Source organism: Narcine bancroftii, chromosome 4 (assembly GCF_036971445.1).
Source record: "Narcine bancroftii isolate sNarBan1 chromosome 4, sNarBan1.hap1, whole genome shotgun sequence".
Classification (NCBI taxonomy): domain Eukaryota; kingdom Metazoa; phylum Chordata; class Chondrichthyes; order Torpediniformes; family Narcinidae; genus Narcine; species Narcine bancroftii.
In genome coordinates, this window is record NC_091472.1 from 107,756,410 (window position 1) to 107,783,630 (window position 27,221).

Consider the following 27,221-nt stretch of genomic DNA (forward strand, 5'->3'; position numbering starts at 1 on the left):
GTATGTCTGGCAGGAATGGATCTAATGCTGAATCTAATTACCTATAGTTGGTGCACCATCGATTAAGGACACAAGAAATTATGTATGCTGTAATCCTCAGCAAGCAGTCAATCATCTGAATTGTTTTATTTTGCATCTTCTAATTACTTTTTAAAATAATGTTATGTTTTAATATATTTTTAGAAGTTTTAAAATCTTTTGAAATGCTAGAATGTTCAAGAACAAGGTTTGGGTTAAAAATAAAAGTCGATGGCATGATTTACTGTAAAATTTGGTAAAGTCATACTGCACAACTTCTAAACGTGACCATTTGGTTTTGCTTACTGTAATTACATTGTCTTAAAACAGTGCTGTGCTAGTAATCTTGTATATAAATTCAGTATTTCTTCCAAGAAACCATTGTTCTTGTTGCTTTTAATCATGTGCTTCAGGTGTGTGGCACCTGTGAAAACCTTGCATCTCGATTTTTCACAGTATAGTCAAGTGTAGATATGCCTTGATACCTGTAAGCAATCATTCCAATTCTAACTTAAAATAATTATGCACAACAGTACTTGATAATATTGCCAATAAATAAATCTGTAAGTAATAATAAATAAATAAGGCATAATAAATAAATCAATAGGATGAGTTCAATATTGTGCTCATTTGAAGACTTGCTGACTCTGTATTTAACACGGGAAAGCATTAATCTTGTATAAATGACCACAAACTGTTCTCTGGAGGAAACAGAAAATGATAAAGGACCATCACAAAACAAAAAAATAATGAGGTGAAATATGACTCAGCCATGGACTAGTAATTATTTTATTTTAAAAATCTCATGTATGCCTTTATAATTTTGAATTTTCTAAGGTGTGTTTTGCCTTGCATTGAAAGATTTGAAATATATTCTCATTGTATTTCTATAAGGGAGTCCAGCAGATTAATTAAAAAGAATTAAGTAATTCCTTGCTTTTCCACTTGAGGTCAATTACCTAATACTCAGCATTTGTATGCTGACTCACAACACTGAAGGATTTTTACAGCTGGAGCATGTTGGCACCAATTTTTGTTTAAAAGAACATCTGCAGATGCTGGGACCAAATGCAATACACAAATGTGCTAGAGAAACTCAGATCAAGATCCATAGGCAGTAAAGGGTAACCAATGGTAAGGGCATGGGTCTTTCATCAGGTACAAGAAAAAAAAATGGCAGATGCCTGAATAAAAAAGTTGGTAGAGGAGGAAGGCTAACAACTAAGCGGTAATAGGTGGATACAGAGAGGAGGGTAGAGAAAAAAGCTGAGACAATGTGACTTCCCCTCTACTGCCATGAGCTCAACCTTCACGCATCTCCTCCATTTCTCGCATATCTGCCCTGTCCCCTTCCATCTCGAGTTGCTATAAGCACTGGATTTCCCTTGTCTTCACCCACCAACTGACTAGTTTCTGCATTTAACACATTATCTGCCACCTACAACGGGATCCCATCACCAGACCCATCTTCCCCTCCCTTCTCTCTCCACTTTCTGTAGAGACCACTCCTTCCGGGATTCCCTCATCCACACAGCCCTTCCACCAATCAACTTGGTAACTACTGCTGTGACTGCAAGAAATGTTATACTTGCATCTACACCTCCTTCTTCACTAATCGGGGCCTCAAACTGTCCTTCAAAATGAAGCAGTGCTTCACTTTTCAATCTGCAGGGATCATTTACTGCATCTGGTGCTCCTGTTGGGGAGACTGGATGAAAACTGGGAGATCATTTTTTTTGGCACCTTCGCTCTGTCCTCTGCAATAACAGGATCCTCCCAGTGGCTAATCATTTTAATTCTACATACCTTTCCCACACTGACATGACTGTCAATGTCCCCATTTACTGTCAAACCAAGGCCATCTACAGTCTCCAACCAGACCTCCAATTTCCGTTAAACACCCCCCATGTCTCTCTCTTTCCCTATCCCTCCTTTCCTCCAGTTCCTTCCTTCTCCTTTGAGTGAGCTTGACTTTTTTAGCCCTCTTCCTTCTTCTCGTATCACTTACTCAGCTTCTTTGTCTTCTACACTCCCACCTGTATCCACCTCTTGCCTGTTAGCCTGTTCCTTGTCCCCTTCCCCTTCCTTGCTCCCCCTCTTCTCCGCCCTTCACCTTTTTTTATTCAGGTGCTTGCAGTTTTTTTCTTCTTCCTATTGAAGTTCCAGACCAGAAATGTTGGTTGCCCTTTACTTCCTATGGATGCTGTGTGACCTGCTGAGTTTCTCCAGTACTTTTGTGTATGGCACCAATTCATGTGGTGCACATAATATATCTCAGGTTGGCATTTTACCTTTTATTACTTTTAGTCATAAATGAGGCATCCTTCTGATGTTGCTGTATGCATTTCAGGGAAGATTGTGCCAGTGTCCCCCTACAGATTGACGTTTCAATATAACAACATCAGAATTTATTGTCATAAAATTCGGTGTTTTGTGGCAGCATCGTAATGCAAACATTCATATTATAACCATCTTATGGGGAGTGAATGTAATTGAACGTTGGGCAAGCTTCAATAAATATTCACAATTCTAACCATATGATAGAAGGAAGGAAGGCCACTGTTGAAGCAGCTAAAGATGGTTGGTCCCAGGGCACTTTCCTAAGGGGACTAATGCACGATAACAAGCAGGTTGTTGGTCAATAGGTGTTATTTGATAGCATGGCTCAGGATACTATGCATCATTTGATGATGTTTGAGAGTTTGATGATAATGTTTATTGTCATAAATATTGTACAATGTGCATATGTACAAAATTCATCCTTGCTGAACAGGTACTCTCTAAAACAAGAGATGAGACAAAAACAACCACAGTTTGCTAAATTGAATAAAAAAGAGGCAATAAATATAAAAGATAGAAAATAGTGACAAGAGTCTGATAACTGTTGGAAAGAAACTGTTTTTGAACTGATAGGTGCTGGTTTTCAAGCTTTTGTAACTTCTGCCTGAAGGTAGCAGTGAGAAGAGGTTGTAACCAGGATGATAGGAGTCCATTATGATTTTGTTTGCCTTTTTGAGGATGGGTTTGATGGTTGGGGGAGGTTGAAGCCAGATTGTATTTGTCCTGGTGTTTGTGAACAGGAGATGGTGGACAAATTTCTTTGCATTGAATTTTGCTGGATTCAGGGCTCTTTGATAATCATTCATAAATCTAGTGATGTATTCGGAAGGAAATGAGATCATGTTTGGAGCAATGATACCCAAACCTTTTGAGTTTAGAGGACAAATTTTAGGCAAGCAAAGACTGTTGGGGAACATTGCTGCTGGTACTGGCTCATGCACATGTTTGCGTGTGTGCAGTGATGTCAATTGGAATATTGTGACTTTTTGATAACCTTTTCTAGGAATACGAAGTCTGCAAGTAGTGCAGCTCTCAAGTATTGAAGCAATTTGTAAGTGGGAGGTTAAGGGTTCCTTCAGTTTTCATTGATTAGCTTGATTTTAATCATCACCTGACCCCTAAATTTCCAAGACCTCAGATAATGCTTAGATATCTCTTAGATGCCAACTCCTCAACCAATTCAAGGTGTGATTCTCTTTTCAACCCTTATCAGCCCTGTACTTTATGTTACTCCTTATCTGCTCACCATCCAATAACCCTCCATTTGAGTTTCACAAGCCACTTCTCAATATCTTAACTGTGTCACATAGAAATTTATATATCCAAAAAAAAGGAGCAATCCGGCAGGCTAGTTCAGCCTTCAACGGGCCACTGGATAAGAATGCAGAAATTGAGTAGATTAGTCAAATTGCAGAGATGCAGTTGAAGAAAGCTGCACATGAGAAAAGAATGTGCTAATAAAATTATTTGATAAAGGATTAAAGGAGGATCAGTAGAAGCATGAAGCCTGCCTGAGACCTGAATGGCCGAAAACAGCCATTCTCCACTCTCTGGCCCCCTAAGATTCTGCTCAAGGTTTATGGGCTCTCTTCCCTGTGAAACAGTCAAGTTTTGGTTTCTTCCATTTTTACCTCCTACGGGCTACATTTTTCAAAAAAGTATTTCTGTTACATGGTTGAAAAGAAAACGAGGCTTTTACTTAAATGTGTAGTAGCCGCCAGAGTAGGGGAGAGAGGGGCCCTGTTGAGAATTGGTAGCCTAAACAATATATTGACGTGTTCTTTTACTATAAACATACACTTTCAAGATTTCTGACTTTAGTTTATCTTGATATCTCTTATTTTATAGATTGGTTATAAATTGGCACCAGATGTTTTTCTATATTCAAAATGTTGACTTTTTCCAGGCTACAATATTGCTGCTTCAATGAGAAGTATTTGTGATTCATCCAATTCATTCTAACGAGGTGTATACATTTGTAAATTGTATGGCCATTAGAGGAATCACATAAAGTCCATTACATCGTGTGACTAAAACCACGAGTGTGATAAAGGTATTCTGAATGATAGTATTTGAGATAATTTTTCTGATGTTCTGCAGTGGGACTTGAGCTCACCACCTTCAGACTGATGAAGGTATTCTCAATTGTACCACAAATACCCTGTAACGGATTTTCATCCCACCTCTGGGTTCCTAATCAAGTTTTTTTTCTCCTTAATTGATGCACATGTATTCAAGAAACGCATCAGTTTAAAATAGATGTTGCTTCTGGTATTCTTATAGCATTTATTTAGTTGGAGTAACAGGGTTAATGATAAGATAATTCACATATGTGCAAGACATCTTGTAAAATAGGTGAAATTAAAATATAAAGTATTAAAAGTAACAATAAACAAAGGAGGTTGCAATAAAATTTTAAATTAACCAAAAGTTGTCTCAATTATTATAGCAATATTTTGTTTGTTTAAATTGAAATTATATGTGATGCCTTCTGTAGCACAATTAAAAATAATGAACTGTAAAATCAGTCATGCATTTATGCCAACTGCTGCCTGCTGATCTTTTGTAGTGTTGTCAAATAAATGATGCAGTTGAAATCCACAGATTATTCCATGTACAGAGACAGCAAAGCTCTTTTGAATTAAATGGATGTAATATCTTGTAATAACTTGGAGCACACTGCCAAGAGTCGTCACTTATGAATGTGTGCACAAACCCTCAGTTAGCGGATAATGGCATAAGTAAAATGGCTCCAACTCTGTATTATGCAGGCAAGTTGCATTGCTGGCAGCACTTGTCCCTTAGGCTGATGCATTCATTACAAAAAGATGACTACGCTGAAGCTGGAACGAGATGATAACATGTTATGATTTTCATATTTAATACATTCCTCGGAAGAGTACGTGTGTTGTAGGTTGATAGAAGAATCAACCGCTACTCTCCGTGAAAGACTTTCCACTGTGCCCCACAGCTAGAGATGGAATCGTTCAGCCAAGAAATTAACTTTTCATTTTTTACCTGCCTTGTATGTCAACTGGGTTAGTTTTGCAGAAGCAAGTGAACACTATTACTCAGTTAACTGTTTTATATTTAAGACTCTTATCAGAAAAGAAACAGAATCTATGCTCTTTGTTGTTGGGGAGCTGGTTATTTTTTTTCACTTCAGTGCATCAACAGAGATTAATCAGAATTTATTTGGGTTTATTTTTAATATTTTAAAGTTAAACATGAATCTGAGATGGGCTTTTTTAAACAAACCATCTGAAAGACAGCAATGATCTTATGGATAGCTTTGACAAAATTAATTCGTGTGGTCTCTCAGGTGATAGACAAGTCACCTTAACCCAATGATTCATCCCAGAAAACTTTCCTTTAAATTGAAGTTTATGACAAACAGTATAAGAAGTTATATATTAAATAACAATTTTAGTTTTGCAGTCTGTGTTAGCGACTTCACTGTTAGTATGAATTCATAGTATAAAACCATCCATAGAGAATTTGTTACTTATGACTAAGGATATTAAAATACTATTGAATGAAATTTGGAATGACGAATCTCTTAAACTCGTAGTAATGTGCACAAGATGGGTTTTATTTATTTAACTCCATTGGCGGCAAAAGACTGAACTCAGTTCAACATAGAGTACCCTCCATAATGTTTGGGACAAAGGCACTCTTGCCTATGTGTTCCACAGTTTTAAATTTGTAATCAAACCATTCACATGTACCTAAAATGCACATTTCAGATTTTATTGAAGGTTATTTGTTTGCTGACAGTTGTAGTACAAAATGCAAGTAAGCATCAGACCCCATTGTTGGTTAGAAATAATAGAGTACTTTTTAATGCAGATCTGAGTCAAACTATTATCAAACGTCATAAGGAATTTAACCCTGCCAAAGCAGTGTTATAGGAAAATGGATATAAATTCATTTTTAATTATCCTGCTACACACAAGGATTTTTATGGAGAATTTCCATTGCAATTCTTTACTGATGAAGATAATGCTCTTTTGTTTGCCAATTCATTTCCTGATAATAAACAGAAGGAGACTCAAGATCAATCTTTTCAACAAGTGAATTTGGTTCAACAAAAGAAAATAAAATGGTTCACAGAAGGTGGAATGTCATGAATTAACTGAAATTGATATTGATGATGATCAAGATAATAGAGACTTGGAGGCGGTTTATCAAACTTGAAACATTGTTGATTACAGTTTTTTAAGTTTTTTTTGAGGGAGGTGGTTTTGTTTATTTCTCCTTCCAAAGTCATTGGTCACTTGGTGGCATTGGTCACTTCCCATAAAATAGAGTGGGGGGGGGGGAGGGAGGTAGTGCTCTGTCAGCTTTTTTGTTCTTTGGGGTTCTTTTTCTTTATTTTTAGGGATATCTTTATTTTCTGTTGAAGAGATGTATTTATTTTGAAGGGGGCTGTGGGAATTTGATGTTTGTGATATTAAATATATTGATGACTAATATGAATTTTGTGACATTTAATGTTAACTGGCTCAACAACTCAATTAAGAGAAAGAGGGGTTTGGGTTATATAAAGAACATGAAAGTAGATATTGCTTTTTTTTTAACAAGAGACCCATTTGACTGAGAGGGAACATCAGAAGCTAAAAAGAGATTGGGTTGGTCAAGTTATACCTTCTTTTGGTTAATAAGATGTCTTTTAAGTTAGATTCAGTTATTAGTGATTCAGTTGGTAGATTTCTTGTTGTAAACAGTCAAATTTATTCAGAATTTTGGACTCTTATGAATATTTATGCACCAAATGTTGATGATGAGAAAAAAATTTTCAAGATTCCTTTTTTAATTTGGTGCAAGTATATGAAAATGTAATGATTGGTGGAGATTTTAATTGTTGTTTAGATCATTAGATAAATCTCTGAAAATAGTGATCAGAACTAAAATGGCAAAACAAATTGTATCATTAATGAAAGAAATGAATTTAGTTGATATTTGGAGAAGATCGAATTTTATGGAAAAGGATTAATAATTTTATTCTTTTACTAGAATAGATTTTTTTTATTATCAGCCCAATAGCAAGGACATATATTGCTGAGTACAAGAGTAGAATATTGTCAGATCATTCTCTTTTGATAATATCATTTGTAAGTTCTGAAAAAATAGAGATTTAATTCTTCATTGTTTAGAAATGTTGAATTTTGTAATTTTATAAGAGATCAAATACTGCAATATTTGAAAATAAATACAGATACGGTTGATAGTAAATTTATTTTGTGGAATGCTTTAAAAGCATATTTAAGAGGTCAAATTATTAGCTTTTCAACTAAAATTAAGAAGTTGACAAATTAGAAAAGGAGATGGAGAATTTAGAGAAAGATATACATGATTCGACAGACTAAAAAGATACAATTAATAAGTAAAAAATGTATTATAATTCATTACAGACTAATAAAACAGAGAAATTAATATAAAGAACTAGACAAAAATATTATGAATTAGGGGAGAGAGCTCATAAAGTATTGGCGTGGCAATTAAAGACAGAACAGGTTTCTAGAACAATTAATGCTATTAGAAGAGATTCAAAGAGTACATATAAATATCAAGATACAAATCAGGGTTTATGGAGTTTTTTATGAAATTGTATACATCTGAGTTTGAAAATGATTTTTTAAGCTCAACTTCAGTTACCTTTTTTGAATACTTGAAAATTGGATTCTCTGTTTACATTTATGGAAGTTACTGATGCACTTAAATCTATGCTGAATAGAAAGTCTCCTGGTGAAGATGGATTTACATCGGAATTATTAAAAAATTCAGGATTTATTAACGCCGCTTTAAATGGATATAAGTTTATTCTTTACCAGATTATTTTTCTAATGCAATTATTACAGTTATTCTTAAGAAAGATAAAGATTCATTAAAAACTAAATCTTATAGACTGATTTCCTTATTAAATGTTGATTATAAAATTGTAGCTATGGTTTTAACAAATAGGTTACCAAACTATTTACCAAGTTTAATTCATTTAGATCAGGCTGGATTTATTAAGAATAATTATTCTGGAGATAATATTGCAGAATTAATTAGTTTGATTAATATTTCTCAGAGGAAATCCAACTTACAATGGTCTTATCGTTAGATACCGGAAGACATTTGATCGTTTAGAATGGAGATTTTTTAATTTAAATTATTGGAAAAATGTAGGTCTGGACCAATCTTTATTAGTTGGATTAAATCTTTATATAAAAACCGTTCTGCCAGAGTGGTGACAAATGTCCAAGTATCATAGCCATTTTTATGAAAGAGATCTACAAGACAAGGATGCCCTTTGTCCCTGGCATTGTTTTTATTAGCTATTGAACCTTTAGCACAACTGATAAAACAGGATGGTAATATTCAAGGTATTAGAGTTGATTCTGAAAGAATTTAAGATTAATTTATTTGCTGATTATGTTCTGATTTATTTAACAGAACCACAAAATTAATTAAGGTTATTATATGAGAGATTGAAACAATATGGACAAATATCAGGTTATAAGATTAATTGGGATAAAAGCGAGATTTTGGTGTTAACTGTTGGTGATTATACTCAATATAAGAAAATTGCTCATTTTAAATGGTCAGGCCAAATTAAATATTTAGGTATTAAAATTGATAATGATTTAGATCATTTATGTAAATTAAATTATTTATCTTTATTTTATAAAATTAAAAATGGCTTATAGATGGAAAGATTTACGTATAACATTAATAGGTAGGGTTAATTGTATTAAGATGAATGCTTTTCCCAGAATTGTGTTTTTTTTTTCAATCTATTCCTTGTAAAGTTCCTCAAAATTTTTTAAAAGGTTTGAATTTTATAATTAGGAAGTTATTGTGGAAAGGTAAAATGGTTAGGGTATCATTACAAAAATTAACTTGGAAATACAAATTAGGAGGTTTACAACTCCAGAATTTTCAAAATTATTATGAAGCAGCTCAATTCAGGTTTAATAATAGAATGTTTGATTTGGATAATCAGTCAATATAGGCTAATATTGAATTAACTAATATTGGCAAGAAGAATATGACACAATTTATTTATAAATGGAATACTAAGTTATTAATTATTCATAATAATCAACTAATTTTGAGACATTTAATTGAATTATGGAATAGGATAAATGATGAGACAAGTATGCAGGGGAAAATTTCAGGTAAGACGCCTTTATTCCAGAATAAACATCCTTTTACTCTTAATAATCAGTTTTTGAAAATATAGAATCAAAAAGGAATTAAAACAGTATAAGATTGTTATGAAGCTGGGTATTTTATTTCTTTTCAAAGAATGAAAGAAAAATATGAAGTTCCAAATAAGACTTATTTTGGTTATTATCAAGTTAAATCTTTATTATTGGATAATTTTGGACACACTTTAAGATTATCAAGACAATCAAATTTTGAAATTTTGCTTATGGAAGGTGGTGTAAAATATATATATATGTATATATGAAATGTATAAATTATTGCAAAGCAAGATGCCTAAATTAGATATTCATAAATTGAAATGGGAAAAGGATTTGGGAATAACAATTTATCAAGATGATTGGAGATCTATATGTAAGAATAGTATGACTAAGACTATTAATGTTTGATATAGGTTAGTCCGTTATATTTTTTATATTAATTGTATTTAACTCCTCTGAAATTTAAAAAAATGTAATTTAATTTCTTTAGATTTATGTTTTCGATATTTTTAAAAAGTAGGTTCTTTTTAACATTTGACTTGGCTATGTGATAAGGTTAATTTTTTTTGGATATGACTTAAGGAATTTTTAGAGAGAGATTTAAAGATTCAATTGCCAATGGATCCAACATTTTTATTAGGGCAATGTTAAAATGTTGAGTTTGACTTTGAGGTTGACTAAATATCAATTGTGTTTTTAAGGATGGCAATAAATGCATAGCCATTACTTGGAAAAATGAGATTGAATTGGGATTGCAAAGATGGCATTTGGAATTGAGGTCATGTATTCCATTGGAAAAATAACATATAATTTACGCGATCATTTTTTTTTGAAGTGTTGAGCCCTTATTTGGATTCTATGGGGTTAAAATGTTGAGGTCCCTGGTGCTCATTGTGGTGGTGTTGCTTTGATCCATGCAGTTTATTGTGTTTTTGATGATTTAAATCTCCCTTCTTTCTTTAGATTTTTTTGTGGTGAGTTGGAGGAGGGTGGGCTATGGGGGGTAGGGGAAGGGGTCGTTTAATTTGTATTGTATATTTAACATTTTAAATATAGTATTCAAAAAAGGTTATTTGTTTGCACATGTAGAAATTACAGTATTTTTTTATATACGTAGACTCCTTATTTCAGGGCACCATAATTTGGGACATTTGGCTTCACAGGTGTTTGTGAGTAGTCAGGTATGTTTATTTGTTTAATTGGCGCAGGTATAAGAGAGCTAGGCTTGTTTCGAAGCTTTTGATCACCTTTGGAGTATGTAGTTGCCATTAATCACAAAGAGGCTGATATTCCAAGGGAGGTCCCCACTGCTGATGACAGAAGAACTCTCATCATATTGAAGAATAATCCCCAAATGTACGTCCAACAGATCAGAAACATTCTTCAGGAGGCATGTGTGGATGTGTCAATGCCAACTGTCCTCAGAAGACTTCATGAATAGAAATATAGAGGCTATGCTGAAAGATAAAAACCATAGCAAAGGTATGCTTTGGATCCTTTACGCCTCCACACTTTGATCTTACCATCAACCTGATACAGGTAAATCTTGGTCTCATTTGTCCACAAGACCTTTTTCCATAATTCTGCAGGCTCTTTTAAATGCTTGGAAAACTGTAATCTGGACATCCTTTCTGTGGCTAACAAGTTGTTTGCATTTTGGAGTGTAGCCTTTATTTCTGTTCATGAAGTCTTGAGGACAGTAGTCATTGACATCCACACCTGTCTCCAGCAGAGTGTTTCTGATGTGTTGGACATATATTTGGGATTTTATTTCAGTATGATGAGAATTCTTTTGCCATTAGCAGTGGGAGTCTTCCTTGAAAAACCAGTCCCTTTGAGATCACTGAGCTTAACAGTACCCTCTTTCTTCTTAATGATGTTCCAAGCAGTTGATTTTGTTAATTTTAAAGTTTGGGTACTGTCTCTTACTGTATTATTCTTGTTTTATAGCTTCATAAAGACTTCTTTAACTTTCATTGTCACAACTCTGGTCCTAATGAAGAAAAAATGGCAACTACAGACTCCAAAAGTGATAAAAGCTTTGAAGCAAGCCTAGCTCTCTTATACTTTAACCAATAAAGCAATTAAACAGACCTGAGTTCTCACAAACCCTTGTGAAGCCAAATATCCCAAATATTATGTTGCCCTGAAATGTGGACTATGTATAAAAAGTGCTGTAATTTCTACATGGTCAAAGCAAAATGTAAACACATAACTTTGAATAAAATCTGGAATGTGCACTTTAAACATGTGAATTGTTTGATTACAAATTTTAAATTGTGGGGCACAGGGGCAAATAAAGGAAAAAGTGTCTTTGTCCTAAACATTATGGAGGGCACTGTATATCAAATTATGGTATTATACATTTAGCACATAAAAATTAGTTTTAAGGTTCTTCTTCAATAAGTTAAATCATTCAGAATAGAATTTTTGTATTCTGCAGTTCTTTTTACATTTTAAATTATTATTCTATAATCTTGATTGTGTCTCCATCAACAGGAATACCAAGAGGCCAATAGATTTATTTTTTTTTAAATACAAATTTACACAGTCTTTTAAAGAAATAGAAAGGTATTAGCTGTAATTTTTCATCTAAATTACCTCATTTTGCAATGTAACCTGCCTTATAGCTAAGTATAACCAAGATTTCAGAATCAGAAATTATTGTCATGAACAAGTCACAAAATTTGATGTTTTATGGTAGCATCATAGTGCAAATGTTCATATAATCAATTTTTACAATACATTTTTTAAAAAAGTGCACAAAAATTAGTGCTTGTCTTTAGGTTCCTGTACCTTTTTTTTATAATGGTAGCAGAGTGAAGAGGGCATGGCCTGGGTGGTAGGGGTCTTTGACAATAGAGGATGCTTTATTGAGAACTCCAAATGCAATATAATTTATTATCAACATATCCTATAAAGAGACAATTGTTTAAATCAAAAAGTCATTTTTATATACATGGAGATAAATCAGGTAAATTATTAGCTGGACAATTAAAGGCAGCTATGGCCAAAAGACAGATTCCTAAGATTCACAAAGGAGATAGAAATATTTGTATATGATCATGATGAAATTAATAAGGCATTTCAGATTTCTATACTGATTTATATAAACCTCAATTTCCTGTAAAAAATAAAATCTGTAGACACCATGGTTGGAGTAAAAACACCCTGCAGCGGGGACCTCTGGATCCCAGCGACAGGAGCGTGGACCTCGATAAAAGGACCCCAGCAGTTTCTCCTGCAGCTTGACCTTCTTAAGAATCCTCAGGGCATGAATTCAGTGCTGTGCCTTTTTAATTACTGTGATTGTATTGGTAGTCCAAGAGAGATCTTCAGCAAAGTGCGTCCCCAGAAACCTGAAAGCAGTGACCCTTCCCACACAGTCCCCGTTGATGTATAATGGATCTGTACTATATACTATTCCTCCGAAGTCTATTGTAAGTTCTTTTGTTTTTGAAGAGTTCAAGATGAGGTTGTTCTTTGAACGCCACGCTGTCAGTCTTTGGACTTCACCCCTGTAGACTGCCTCATCTCCTATTGAAACAAGTCCAACCACAGTTGTGTCATCTGCAAACTTGATAGTGTTGGTAGAATATGTGGAGGCACAATCATGAGTGTAAAGAGAGTAGAGGATGGGGCTCAATACACACCCTTGTGGGGAGCCGGTACTGAGTAAAATGGTAGAGGAGAGAGGAGTGCCAATTTTAACAGCCTGGGGGTGGTTCGTTAGAAAGTCCTTAATCCAGTAATAAACAAGAATTCCATTAAATATAAATTGATGAACTTGAAACGCAGAAATACAAGCTAATACGATTTTAGCTCAACTAGGAGGTTGTGTAATATCTAACATCCTATTAACAAATTTTAATTGTGCAGCCTCATAATAATTTTGAAAATGAGGCATTGAAGTCCTCCTAAGGCATATTTCCAAGTCAATTTCTGTAATCCTACTCTAGCTAACTTCCCTTTCCACAAAAATTTCCTTACCGTCATATTCCCCTAAAAAAGTACTTTTGGAAGTGAACGTGGAATCAATTGAAAAAGACATTATTTTAGATTAAGTTGCCATTAGACCCAGAAATTTTTTGGCTGGGTTATACCATATCTTTGACTGGTTTGGAGTTGGACAAGTTTCAGATAGCTTTTATTCGTTTAGCATTGGCGGTAGCACAGAAATGTATTGCGATTACTTGGATAGATAATGTAGAAGTAAATATAGCCCGTTGACATAATGAATTGAGATCTTGCATTTATATGGAGAAAATAACATATAATCTGCATAATTATTTTATTTTGTTCAGATGAAGTCACCCTATTTGGAATGTATGGGTTTAGAAATATCTTAAATATTTTTATTATAAGTTTGTGAGATCACACAGTCTATTTATGTAATTAATTGATCTTTTTTGCTCCCCTTGCAGGGGTGGGTTTGTTTTTTTTAAGTTTATTTTTGTTTTTATTTTTATTTATTATTTCTTATGTATTTTGAAAATCTTAAATAAAGTTTATATTTTGTTATTATTTTTATTTATTACTTCTTATGTATTTTGAAAATCTTAAATAAAGTTTTAAAAAAAGAAAGTCCTTAATGCAGAAACAAATAGATTTGGAAAACCCTAACTTTTATAACCAGGTTGATGGCGTTAAAGGCAGAACTGAAGTCTATAAAAAGTCTATATAAACTATTTTTGTATGATTTAATTTGTATTTTGACTTTACCTTCCAAATTCTTTTGGATTTCTGTTGTTTTTTTTAATTAGCAAGGAACGGATAAATAGTTTGTATTGATCTATTGTAGTGAACTCTCAGTTCATGCTGCTCAGCCTTTTTTTTTTGTTTATTTTGGTAGGTTAGATGGGGTTTTAATAAATTGAGAAAAGGATAACATTGTTAAATATATGTTTTATTATGAATTGCAATACAGTATATTGATATTTTTGTTTCTACTATTCAAATCTGTGTTCTATTTTCATGTATTGTTAACATATGTTAAATTAAATGATTGAAAAAGAAATAAATTTGAAGATACATGGTGACCTTTTATGTCATTTTCATATGATGTATATGTTTCAAATGTGATTAGATGTATTTACTCTATCAGATGCGATGTAGTCTTAGCTTTGCTTTTTTAATTGACAGTAGGAGCCAAAAACTACCAAATATATGCAACTCTCAGAATAAGCTGCCCGACTGATTTTGTTAGTGTTTTTTTCTTTTTATTAGAGTAGGTAGTTTTTTTAATATAGTACACATACACACACACACACACACACACACACACACACACACACACACACACACACACACACTCAATCCTTTATCCGGATATCTAAAATCCAGAAAGCTCTAAAAACCCACATTTTTTTCCTGGTGCTGGTACAGGGGAGAGAGGGAGATAGCAGCGCAACTCAGGCGGGCAGAGGGGGAGAAAGACGGCAGTGCAATTCGGTCAGGTGGGGGGGGCAGGAGAGAGAGACAGCAGTGTGACTCGTGTGGGTGGGGAAGATACGGCAGCGTGACGTGGGTGGGTGAAGGGGAGAGAGACGCTTGCGCGACTGGAAGGGGATGATTAGGGCTTAAATCTGGGGCAACTGGCTTTTGTTCTGAAATCTGGAAAAATCCAAATTTCGGAACACGTTGTCCCCCAGGGGTTCCGAATCTCACATTACTATCAGTAACTAGTTTTCTAGTATCACAGTGTCTTTTCCTGGCAATCTTCCTGCTTATGTTATCATTCTTCTCTTGTTAATTTTAACTTGAACCTGCTGGTTTTCCCAAGTATTCTATAGTCCTTCATTAAAAAATCGTGGAACAACAGCTTGGCAGATCTGTCGTTGCTCATTGTGAACTTCGCACCAAGTCAGATATTTGTGGAAACTAAGTTATTGTATTTAGAATATTAACATGTTTTCTCGATGATGTAAATGTGTATATGATTAGATACTATTTATTGTCATGTAATAAAATTGAAATGTAAAATTACACAAAATTACCTTTAGTCTTCCATAGGCAGGCAAAGGTTTGCCATTAGCATTGACCATTGCCCCTTACAGTCAGAAAAAGAAAAGCAGAGAGTCTCCACAAAGTAACTGAGTGTCTGTGGATTTACCTCCAGCTATCCCACGGCCTTTTCAGTCACACAAAACCAGTTCAAGCCATCGGCAACCCAAGCCCAGTTCCAAACCTCTGTAACAGTGAGGAAGCCTTCAGTGCACAGGTCCCTTTGGGAGCCCTTCTTGCCCTCAGCAACCTCAAGAATCCTGGTTCCTATATTTGGTTCTAACAGTCTGCAACCTGGTGTGAGTCCTTTGACCTCAAGTCACCAGCAGCCTGATGCATAAATGGGTTTCTCACCCACAAGTCGGCAACAGCTCGCTGCCTATGTGTGTCTTTCAGCTGCAGAGCCACTCGCTGGTACGCCATTGTGGTCACTGTCCTTAGGGTCATCTCCTCGGTATCTCCTCTGTTTTCCCATTACTGGTTTCCTGTGCCAGTTCGCTGCTCTCCCAGAGTCTGAAACCCCTCTTTGGCCGCTGGCACCATCTTGTGCCCAGATATGCAGTCGCAGGATTTTAAATAAAACATCATTAGCTCTTTTAATAGGCCACTTAAAGTCTGTATGGAGCTGTCAGAGGTATGGCCCCATGGATAAGTGCTGTGTCTCCACTCCCTGCTCATCCTGGGTCCGCACCAGTGGCAAAACTGCCATTTCTTTGATGCATGTTTCACGAAAATGTTGATTGCAGGTTGGACCTCTTTAATCTGGTGCTCTGTGGTCCGGCAACTCCCGTGGTCTGGCACCTACTGTTGGTACAAACTCCTTTCAGACAGCATGAAGATTCAAACCATGGTCCTGATTGCTGGTGCTGTAAAGGCGTTGCCCTAACTGTTACACTTACCTTTGATTTGTGATATATTTCATCCTTTTAGCTCAAAAAATAGATTTGATCAAGGCACCTACCACAGCTATTTTCTGTGCATTTTCTATTTTCTGACATTTTCCATGGTCCAGCAATGGCTGGGTCCCAACATAGCCAGATTAAAGAAGTTCGACCTGAACATCAAAAAAATGGAAAATACTTTAATGAAATACAGCTTTTGGGAAATAAAGTATAAAAGCTGTAATATAAAAATGACATTTGTATCCACTGATTGTTTCCCAATTGGAAAAAAAAAGTGTTCATAAAGTGAATGTTGTTCAAAAGAAATATTCTAATATTTTTAGTTGCCATCTCCAGCCCTCTCCAGAAAAAAAATGTATTGTTTGTTCTTTGGTTGCAAGAGTTCAAGTATCAAAACAAATTTCTACAGTAGATCGTTGCATCACTTTCATTTGTAGAAACTTGGCTGAATAGAGCAACATCTGCATTGGACTTAATGCCTCTAACTTTTTCTTTGCTAAATGCATTATATGTTTGCAATTTTTAGGTTTTATAATATAAATAACTTAAGCTACAATGCAGTTTCAGGTGCAACAAATTATTAAAAAATCCAAAAATTTGTTCGTTGTTGTGCTTAAGCTGTGGGACTACCTCTGAGTACTATGTACCCTATTCATCTCTTTTTAGCAGAGAGTTCCATGGGCTGTCTGAGCACCGGATGATCTCCATCTCCTCCATTTTGCTGAACTCCTCGGCGAGGTGGAGTTTGTCGGGCGGGAGCCTGCGTGCCTGGGCGCGTAGTGGTGGTCCTTGAGTGTGAATGTGGTGCTGTATAACATGGTTAGGGGCATCTGTGGAGAAATGTGGTGTAATAATGGTTGGGAATACTTTGGCATTTTGTTGCTTGACAAAGTCCCAGAGTCCAGGTATGGGGCCAGTAACAATTTCAACAGCATGTGAACTTCACCACCAGAGGAGAAAACACCCTGGATTGGGTGTACGTCTATGTCCTTGGTGTGTACAAGGCTGCACCTTGCCCCCCCCCCCCCCACTTTAGTTACTTGGGTAACTGATCTGTCCTGCTAACCCAGTGTACAGACCGCTGGTAAAGCAAACTAAAGCAGTTTGCAGGGAGATCAGGATGTAGTCGGGGGGAGGCGCCACAGCACCGCTGCAATACTGTTTTGAGACCATGGACTGGAGCTGTTTCAGAAAGGTGGTCACCTACAACGGTCATGTATATATAGTGGATTATGTGAGTTTAGATACTGGATATATCAGCAAGTGCATTGAGAATGTTACCGAGATAAAATGCTTCACAGCCAGGACTATCCAGAATCATGGTTGGATGCAGAGGTCCGGTCCCTTCTCAGAACCCGTGATGCTGTCTTCAGGATCAGCCAGGGGTAAATTCTTCCATGCAACCCGGGAGACAAAATGAGAGTATGCACAGAAGATGCACAGACAGCTGTGTGACATCGGTGACATGAGGCGCATGTGGCAAGGGATCAAGACTATAAAAGACGACAAGTCAACCTTGTGAATTAAGAAAAATGATGCCTCCGTTCCGGACAGAGTGAACACCTTCTATGCATGGATTGATAAGGACAGGATGATGCCAAAGAAAGTTCTGTGTCCCCCTGATGAACAGGCCCCCTACCTAACTATGGCCGAGGTGAGGAGAACCCAATCCAAGGTGAACGCACACAAGGCGATGGAACCAGACAACATAATGGGTTGGGTACTGAAGGACTGCGCAGACCAAATGACAGAGGTCTTCATGGACATCTTCTACAACTCACTGCAGCAGTCCAACGTTCCCGCAGGGTTCAAGATGGCCAGCATCATCCTGATACTAAAGGGGGTGACAATAACATGCCCTAATGACTACCACCCTGTGACGCTGACCTTCACCGTTATGGAATGCTTTGCATGATTGATGATGGAATGCACGAAAGCACATCTCCCAAGATGCTGAATCCATTTCAATTCACCTATGGAAGAAACTGTTCGACAGACTATGCTATAGCCTTGTTGCTTCAGTCTTTCCTGGCCCACCTGGAAAATTATGCCTCAGAAACCAGGCTGCTGTTCATTGACTTCAGCTCAGTGTTAAACACAGTCATTCCCCAGATGCTGTTGGAGAAGGTGTCCTCGATGGGACTCAACACCCCATCTAGTAACTGGATCCTGGACTTACAAATGGAAAGATCACAGTCGAGGTAACAGAAGGTTGAGCATTGTCACGCTGTGCATAGGGGCACTCAGGGCTGTATGCTCAGCCCACTCCTGTTAACTTTACCAACCCATGACTGCATTGCCAGATCCAGTTCCAATAGTGTCATCAAGTTTGCAGATGACACAACAGTAGTTGGCTTCATAAGCAACAATAGGTGCTTTTAAGCTGCAGCACCTGGGTAGCCCTCCTGGGACACAGGTGCGATTAGTGGGGCAAAGGTGCTTCCAACACCTTTTAAGCTGCAGGGGGATTGACCCATTAAATCGCCAACCCGGTGATTTAAGGGGAATCCCACCCCTGCAATGATGCGGTAAGTGACGTGGCACATTCTCAGGGAAACTATTGGTAAGTCTCCCTGCACCCCCCCCCTCCCTGATCCCTCTCGTCTCCCCCCCCACATGGCAGCCGGCCCCTCTCCTCTTCCCTCCCCACCGCAGCAGCTGACCTCTCTTCTCTCCCCCCACAGCAGCTGACCTCTCTTCTCTCCCCCTGCGGCAGCCGACCCCTCTCCTCTCCCCTCCCCGTGGGAGCCGACCCCTCTCTTCTCCCCTCCCCATGGCAGCCAACTCCCCTCCCCTCCCTGCAGCAGCCAACCCCTCTCCTCTCCCCTCCCCTCCCCGCGGCAGCCAACCCCTCTCCACTCTCCTCCCCGCAGCAGCCGACCCCTCTGCCCCCACCGATTGTGGCATTCTTCCCCCCCAATCCCCGCACACAACAGTGATCTCTCCCCCCATGTCAGCGACCTCACTCCCCCCCAATTGTGGCCCCCCCCCCACTCCCGTGGCAGCAACCCCTCTCCACGATTACAGCAGACACTTCAGCTGAGGTTCCCCTGTGATACCAGCATGCAAGCACTGACGTCACAGGAGAAACTTTAGTTTTCAAGCCGCTGGTGGGCAAGACCTAGATTAGTTTAACTGGGTTACCTGACTACCTTCAAAGTAAAGCAGGGAGCTGGTTGATTTTGGACCCTGCTGATCTGGTTGGATCCTTTCGAACTGCCTTGTGAGTGGGACGCTAATCAAGCAAATTTCCCGGTTAACCACATTTTACAAGACAACATGAAAGCGCCAAATGATGAGGCCAAGGTGGAAAATCTTGTAAAATGTGTGAGAGTAACAAGATGAAAGAGATGATCGTGGACTTCAGGAGGACCAGGAACGACCACCCTCCACTACACATCAACATTTCTGTAAAAGAGAGAGTGGAGAGCACCAAATTCTTTGGAGTTCACTTAACTAGTGATCTATCATGGACACTCAACATATCCTCACTTGTCAGGAAGGTGCAGCAGTGATTGCACTTCCTGAAAAGACTGAAGTTGGCAAGGCTACTGGCCACCTTCACATCCTTCACATCAACCTTCTATAGGAGCTCTATCAAGAGCATCCTGGCTGGCTCCATCATGGCGTGGTACGGTTGCTACAGAGAAATGCATCGTTGGTCAACCCACAGGACCATAAAAGTGGCAGAGAGGATAACTGGAGTCTCCATGCCCCACCCCCCATCTACATGATCCACCAGGTTCGTTGTCTGAAGAGGACGTGCAAAATCATCTCCCGTTGAGCAAGAGATACAGGAATATTAGAGCCAGCACCACCAAGCTGAGGAGCAGCTTCTTACCACTAGCAGTGAGAATGCTGATTGACCAAAGCAACTGTTCACACTAACCATCTGAAATTCTAATATTTACTAAACATTATTTATTTCTTTATTTTTATATGTGTATATTTTTCCTGCATATGTATCGATTGCCACACCCCTCTCCTGATCAATTTTTACTTTTCCTTTCCTGTACTATCCTTTTCCAATTTTCACCTTTTGCCTATTGGTCTGTGCTCCTCCCACAGCCTTTTTATTCAAGGGCCTGCTGCTATTTGCTCAAACCTTAAAGAAAGGCTCAGGCCCAAAACATTGCTTACATGTCTTTCCCTCCTATGGACACTACAAGTCCTGCTGAGTTCCTCCAGCATTTCTGTGTTTTTACTTATTTACTTTCATTCTTTCCCCTACATCTGCTCTTACATCTTGTGATCTTTCTGCAGAGCAAAGAAAGCATTGAATATATTGGAGAGATTTAGGTTGTGTTAATTAATTAACTTTATAATTCTTACTCACACGGAGCACTGAAAATTCATTGCTGGCCAAATTCATGAACCTGATGGCAAGTAATATCTTGCAGCTCTTGATACGTCTTTTCTTGATGACTCTTTATTCATCTCCCCAAATTGTCAGGTTCATTATATCAGGATGTGCATTTAAGATTGCAGCTGTGCAGCCTGTCACTGTTGTCTAGGCATTGGCCCATTTCTCTGCCCATCTGATTCTTCTGAGTATCTGTACTCTGAAACCACTCCATCGTGAGGAAGACAGTACTCCAGATGTTGTAGTGTCAAACATTCCATCTTTACAAACCACTAGCACTAGCATTAATGCTGTGAATTAGTCAGATGGTCAGATTTTATCTGAAAGCTCTATAATACAGGCAGTGGTCAATCTAACAGTTTCTCATTTATTTCCTGCTAATGATCACAACTCCCTCGTAAAGGAATGCAGATTCTGTATCCCGTCAGGACAACACATGGTCATTATTTCTCTCATATCCATGTTGTTTCAGAGGAAGGCCTTGGAGGGCAGGATAGGGATTTGGGAACCAATAAAAAAAACCTCAAAGTTTAAAATAACTGGGTCACATGACAGGTCCTATGAATATTTAATATCTGTAAATAGCCAACATAAATGAACATTTGCTAATTCTAGTGATGGAAACAACTCAAGTGCAAAGTTCTGCAGGACAAGCCCTTCACCCGAACTGATAAAAGGACAAAGCATTTAAGGGGCCGGTAATGAAAAAGCTGCACATCTTGAATGGAGTTGTATTGTCTGGGAAACTCCTACCAGCTGATGTGGTGTTATTCTGCATGACATCAACTCTCAGCAGTCCATTTGGAGAGTCCATGACTACCTCCATGCATGTTGCAGCAGATTTCTTACAATTCTAGCCTTTGCAATATTCTGGATCTTAAAAAAAATTCTGAGCAAGCTCTCAGCTCCATACTGAGCACCCATGTGTCCAACTTGGACATACTCGTGCAGTGAATGTTTTGGAGTTTGCGGGGAGTCACTCATCTTCTTTAATCTCATTTGCCAGTTAGCACAAGACAAATCTTAGTGTCATGGTCATGCAGAGACACCATTGTGATTGTACATTTTATCATTTATAAACATGTTATCAGATTTACTCCATTGTCTCTTCACAACCAATTGCTATCACATCAGCAAGTCACCCTCTGAGAATGGCGTGCCAACCAAAGGGGAGATATTTGAAGTCACTGATCATGGTATTACTTGAGAACAGGAGGCTTGTAGTTGCTTTGTGATTGTCACTTGGGAATTATTGTGTAAAAGTCATGAAGTAAGAAGCTTTTGTAAGAAATGCCTCATAGGTTGATATGGCTGATAAGCGATTCATGCCATCGATCTTCTGATTCTGAAGTGGCATTTACCAGCTTTGCTTAGAGTATTAGAGCAGATACTTGCTTCAACTGAACTTTTCAGTGTGTTGCTAATTTTCTCACTGTGCTCCAGTGGCCAATTTACCATGGAACCCTGCATCTTGTGTGTTTGATCTGTCATCCACTGGTGTCCACTTTGCAGAGATGCTACATCTTTAGAGCAGAGAGAATGAGAAAGGAAGCAGCATCGGCCATGAGCTATGGACATTTGGCATTGTGGATTGCGGCCATATTGCAGAAGCTTTTACAAACTTGCAAGATCCTGTTTCTGTGATGTGAAATTACCTTTGTGTTAATGATATTGTAACTATGTTTATTTTGCTAAGCTTGCCAAGAAATCCCTTGGACAAAGTTGGAAATGGTCAGGAATGTAACCAGCCTATTCTTGTGAAAGATAGCTGGTTGAAGTCTGTTCTTCTATGTTTAGTTAATCAAAGACTGAACTTAATTTTAGTGGGATAGAATAACCTTGTGGTTTATTTGTTCAAGCAGTTGTCCTGCTGCTCGTTCTCCTGTCTCCAATAATAAATATTGTCCATCTTATTTATAAATTATAGAAATTAATTTGGAGAAGCTGATTACCTATGAATTAGGAAATTAATTAGAACATATTAAATGACTTCTCATTTGTTGTCAAAACATATTACTCTAATGTACATTTAAAAATATAATTTACATCTCATTTCATTATAATTCTCTAAGTTCTGGACTCTGTTTGAGACTGCCTGACCTTGAGTCATATTTCTTTTATGCTGTATTTCATTGCAAGTTATGCTTATGGTTTGTTCATTACAGCTCACAACTCATTAGAGCATGCAAAATCCTTGGCTCCCAAGGCTTCCTTTAATGAGGGTGGAGCATACCATCAATGCAGCTTTATCTTTTGTTCAGAGTAAGGGTTCTGAAAATTGCTTTCGCACTTGTGGTTAGAGAGGGCAAGTCTTCCTGTTCCCCCAACACTGATTGCTACAGGCTTACCTTTACGAGATGAGCACATCTGTTAGTACAGAGCAAGGAAGCATCAGGCTCGGGCTAGGCTGCATTGTGCTCTGTAATTGGATAGCCTGCTGGCACTCACTGTTAAGAATGATGCATGAATAATGACCACTTGGATGAGATGGTAGAAGGCAGTGAGAGTCCATGAACAACTGTCCAATGAACAAGGTTCACAAATGTGCTAGAAAAGCTCACATAGCTGACAGAGTTTCTTGAGCACATCTGTGTATTGCACTTGACCCCAAAATCTGCAGACTTTCTTTTTGAATTCTAATGAGTGAGGTAGAGCCTTCAGGAAAAAAAAGCTGAGAATATTTTAAAATAGTTTCATTGATCTTAACACTAATTACACAACTGGATTTGGGGAAAAAGGATCATTCTGAAAGGAAAATTAATTTCTACCCAATACTTACTAGAATTCCAGGAAACAGATGAAATGGTGAGGTTCTTGCCTCAAAATACATAGAGCTCGAAATATCACTGTCAGCAAATATTTTTGAAAATTTTCATTAGTATTTTGAACATTTCCTAAAAAGACTTGGAATTTAAAACTTATTTGCAGATTTTTAGAGTTTGAGATACAGAATTTTAGAATATACATGAAAGTGATTGAAAATTGTTTTGTGTCTTTAGTGTTGTTCAGATCCATTCTTTTTCTTCATCAATATTTTATTTTCTCATTTGCTTTATGCTTTTGTTTTTGTTGATTTTAATGTGGGAAAACTTCCTTAATTTAATTCTTTTCCTTTCACATACACAGGAAAATACTCTGAAGTTGAGTTTCATTTTTTCATCCGCATATCGGAATTGCTCCAAAACTAAATTAATTGTGCAATCTTTAAAATGATATAATTTTACAAAGGAAAGTGGGGGGGAAGGACTCGCTGCTATACTCTTGTAGCATTGTCAGTAAAGGGAAAATGGCCTTCTCTTACGTTGTTATTATTGTAACAAATGCCTAGATTGTCCTCGATTGTTGAATCAGTCAAAAACAAGTTTTCCTTGATTGCAGCCTTTAAAAAGAATAGTTTTGTGTAATATTGACCTTTGTTATATTGGTTATGTTATTATGGAAACCTCCAATATCTGCACCTTGTATAATTGCGCATGACGAAAAGGTCTCATCATCAGAATTTGAGGAGAACAATTTTAGTTTTACGCAACTGTAACTTTAAGTTTCACTCCCTTTTAAAGAATTTCTTGTGGACTTAAATTAAAAAAAAGGATTATATTTTCTTTGAACGTGTTTTAGGTTTAAATTTTCTTCTGGCTTTTGGTGTTGAAAATGAAATCTGTTCTCAATCAGTTAATGTGGAAATTTGCAAATGAAGTAATAAATATTGTATTCTTCCACAAGAAGTATCAAGCTGCTTCAAGATTTTAACCATCCTGTGTCCAAAACTTCAAAATTTTGTTGGTGAGTTGGATTGCTGTCAAACCAATGTCCTTCTAAAACACAGGACTACAGAAATTTATTCCCAATAATCAAGATACTGAAATTATTTCATCAGTGATGTGATAGAGGGAAGAAGGAAGAAACAAGTATAGAGGAAAGAAGGATGAAACATGTATTGGGGAAAGGGGGAAAAATAAGGATGTAAAAATTATTTTGCTTGAGAGCACAGTACCAGTGCAAAGGGAAAGAAAGAGAGAAGCAGATTAAAAAATGGAAAAGCAGGAATAAAATGGAGAGAAAATCTGCTGCAATGGGATCTGAACTTTGTCTGGCACAACTATAGATTAAGTAAAAGTAAAATAAGATTGTTACTGTTGGCATTGTGCCAACCTACACAAAACATATCATCCTCTAAATGACAGCAATGCCATGCAAGTTTTAGAGCCAGTTTTAATCTGATTGTGGCTAAGTAAATAATAACATAAAGGAAAGTGGTAAAATTGGGTTAAATTGCATCAGTCTGATGTCACTTAATGGTGTACTTTTCTGTATTCCACTACTCAGTGTTGTGTCTAATCATACCGCTTGATGGGGTTACAGATAATTTTATAATTATGTTTAATATAAGAATATTTTATTTGTGGATTTTAAAGTACAGCTAATTTTCCCATTTTTAGTCATTATATAAAACTGTTTCAAGCAATGCTCTGAAGCACTGAAGGTACAAGTTTTTATTTCCATGATTTAATGCGATGCAGATGATTAGATTTTTTAATGATGCTTTTGGAAATAATATGTTTTCCTCATGATCACTGATATATTCTTGATGCTTGTCTGCATATTTTCCTTTGTGTGTTAATTACAAAAAACTTTGAACAAATTCAAAACATGTAAATAATCTGGCTTGAGTATCAGTAGAGAGATAAATTATTTAGAAGTTTACATTTTGTTATCTCTGCTAAATTTCTATTTTCATCAAATTATTAGCATTGAGATGGTAAATAGCTCAAAAGTGAAATGTATTTCAAAGTCAAATATTCAAGTTTAAGTAGCATGTTAAAAATATTACTTCTATTGTATTTTGTGTTACTGTTGATTAAATGGCACTCTTAGGATTGAAGCATTGAATGTAGAATTTATTGCACAAATAAATGGAGACATCTATTGTTAACATATTTAATTATAAGGAACTTGCCAGTTTAAGTTTTAACATCCTTTACTGAAAACTGACACATTTTCTGTGCTAGCATAGTTATAGACTATTTCAGAATCTATTTATTGGGATGCAAAATAGTTTAAAATTGAACATACAATCTTTCTTTTTTTTTTTCTTTCTTTCTTTTTTTCTTTGGCTTGGCTTCGCGGACGAAGATTTATGGAGGGGGTAAACAAATGGCAATATTTCTGGAACACTTTGTTGAATTAGAAAGAATGTCAATTGGAAAGAATATTTCCAGAAGCCATGCAAAATAAAATTGCATTCCTTGCAAGGTAATATTTGATATGTTTTTTTTTGACAGGGAAAGAATTCATCAAGTCAAACAACCACAAATGTTGGCAGATACCTGTCAAAGGGATTATATCACACTGCCACTCACTTTATGGGCCAGCAGACATCAGAAACTGCAAATAGGACATGTCCGAGTCCACAACAAAACTATTACCAAGCCACAGAGAGCTTTTTATCTCTTCAGTTAAACAGACAGGTGGCACCAATGACAGCAATGCAGAGTAATTCAATGATGAACAACTTGAAGTTACTCACGTCAAGCAAGGGAAGGCAAGACTTCCATACCGTTTCTGATATAATAGATGGGAAGACAGGACTTCAAGGCTGTGAAGTAATGCCACTCACTCCCATAATCGCTCCTAAAACTGTAAGAAATAACAATGACAAGATAGAAATTAATAATAATATTGGAGCAAAAAGTTCAGTTGATAGTCCAGAATTAGTTTTACCTGTGGCTCAGGAAGAAATAAATGAAAACACAAAGCAAAATGACATTAAGAATCAACCGACAGATGAAGGTAATATATTGGATAAGCCTGCTGCCTGTGCACAGACACACAAGCAGTTTCAGAAATTGCCCTTGGATCGAGTCCGAGACTCTGCCAGTTTTGATATGACCCACAAAGGAAACAACATTTTTCAATTAGGTAATTATTTCTTAAATAAGTATTTTCTTCTATGCCATTTAGTTATTTTGTGGTTTATTTAAAATATCACCAAAAAAGTGTTTTTTTTTAATGCTAATGCAAATAATGCTGTTTCCAATTATAATGCAATTGGAGGTTTTGAATCTTTTATTGCCCTAACAGCATGACTTTTCATTTTTATTTTCATTCCCATGATCGAACTGTAATCTTTTTACCTAATTAGTAAAAGTCCTTGTGATTCTGTAAACGAGGGGGGAGAGCCTTTGAGGAAAGAATAAGTTGTCTGGGACTATACTTGTTGGAATTTAGAAGACTGAAAGGGGATCTTATAGAATCATTTAAAATTATGAAAGAAATATATGAAGAGAAGCAGGAAAATTGTTTCCACTAGCAAGAGAGACAAGAACTAGGGGCACAGCTTCAAAATTCAGGGGAGGAGATTTAAGATGAAGGTTATAAGGCGAGCTCTCCACTGGCCAC

The 27,221-nt window shown here is 36.8% G+C and overlaps 1 protein-coding gene and 1 long non-coding RNA gene across 9 annotated transcripts in view; one reads left to right on the forward strand and one right to left on the reverse strand.

Annotated features, from left to right (window-relative positions):
- kiz (kizuna centrosomal protein) overlaps window positions 1–27,221 on the forward strand; it is a 233,821-nt gene that overhangs the window by 57,323 nt on the left and 149,277 nt on the right. For all 8 annotated transcript variants that reach the window (XM_069932381.1, XM_069932382.1, XM_069932384.1 and 5 more), the window contains one exon: window positions 26,105–26,741. In XM_069932381.1, the coding sequence (XP_069788482.1) occupies window positions 26,105–26,741 (637 nt within the window). The remainder of the gene's footprint in view (window positions 1–26,104; window positions 26,742–27,221) is intronic.
- Window positions 2,786–27,221, reverse strand: part of LOC138760969 (uncharacterized) — a 32,930-nt gene continuing 8,494 nt past the window's right edge. The window contains exons 2-3 of the long non-coding RNA XR_011356004.1: window positions 26,350–26,459; window positions 2,786–5,201 (exon numbers count right to left, since the gene is read on the reverse strand). This is a non-coding gene — a long non-coding RNA (uncharacterized lncRNA). The remainder of the gene's footprint in view (window positions 5,202–26,349; window positions 26,460–27,221) is intronic.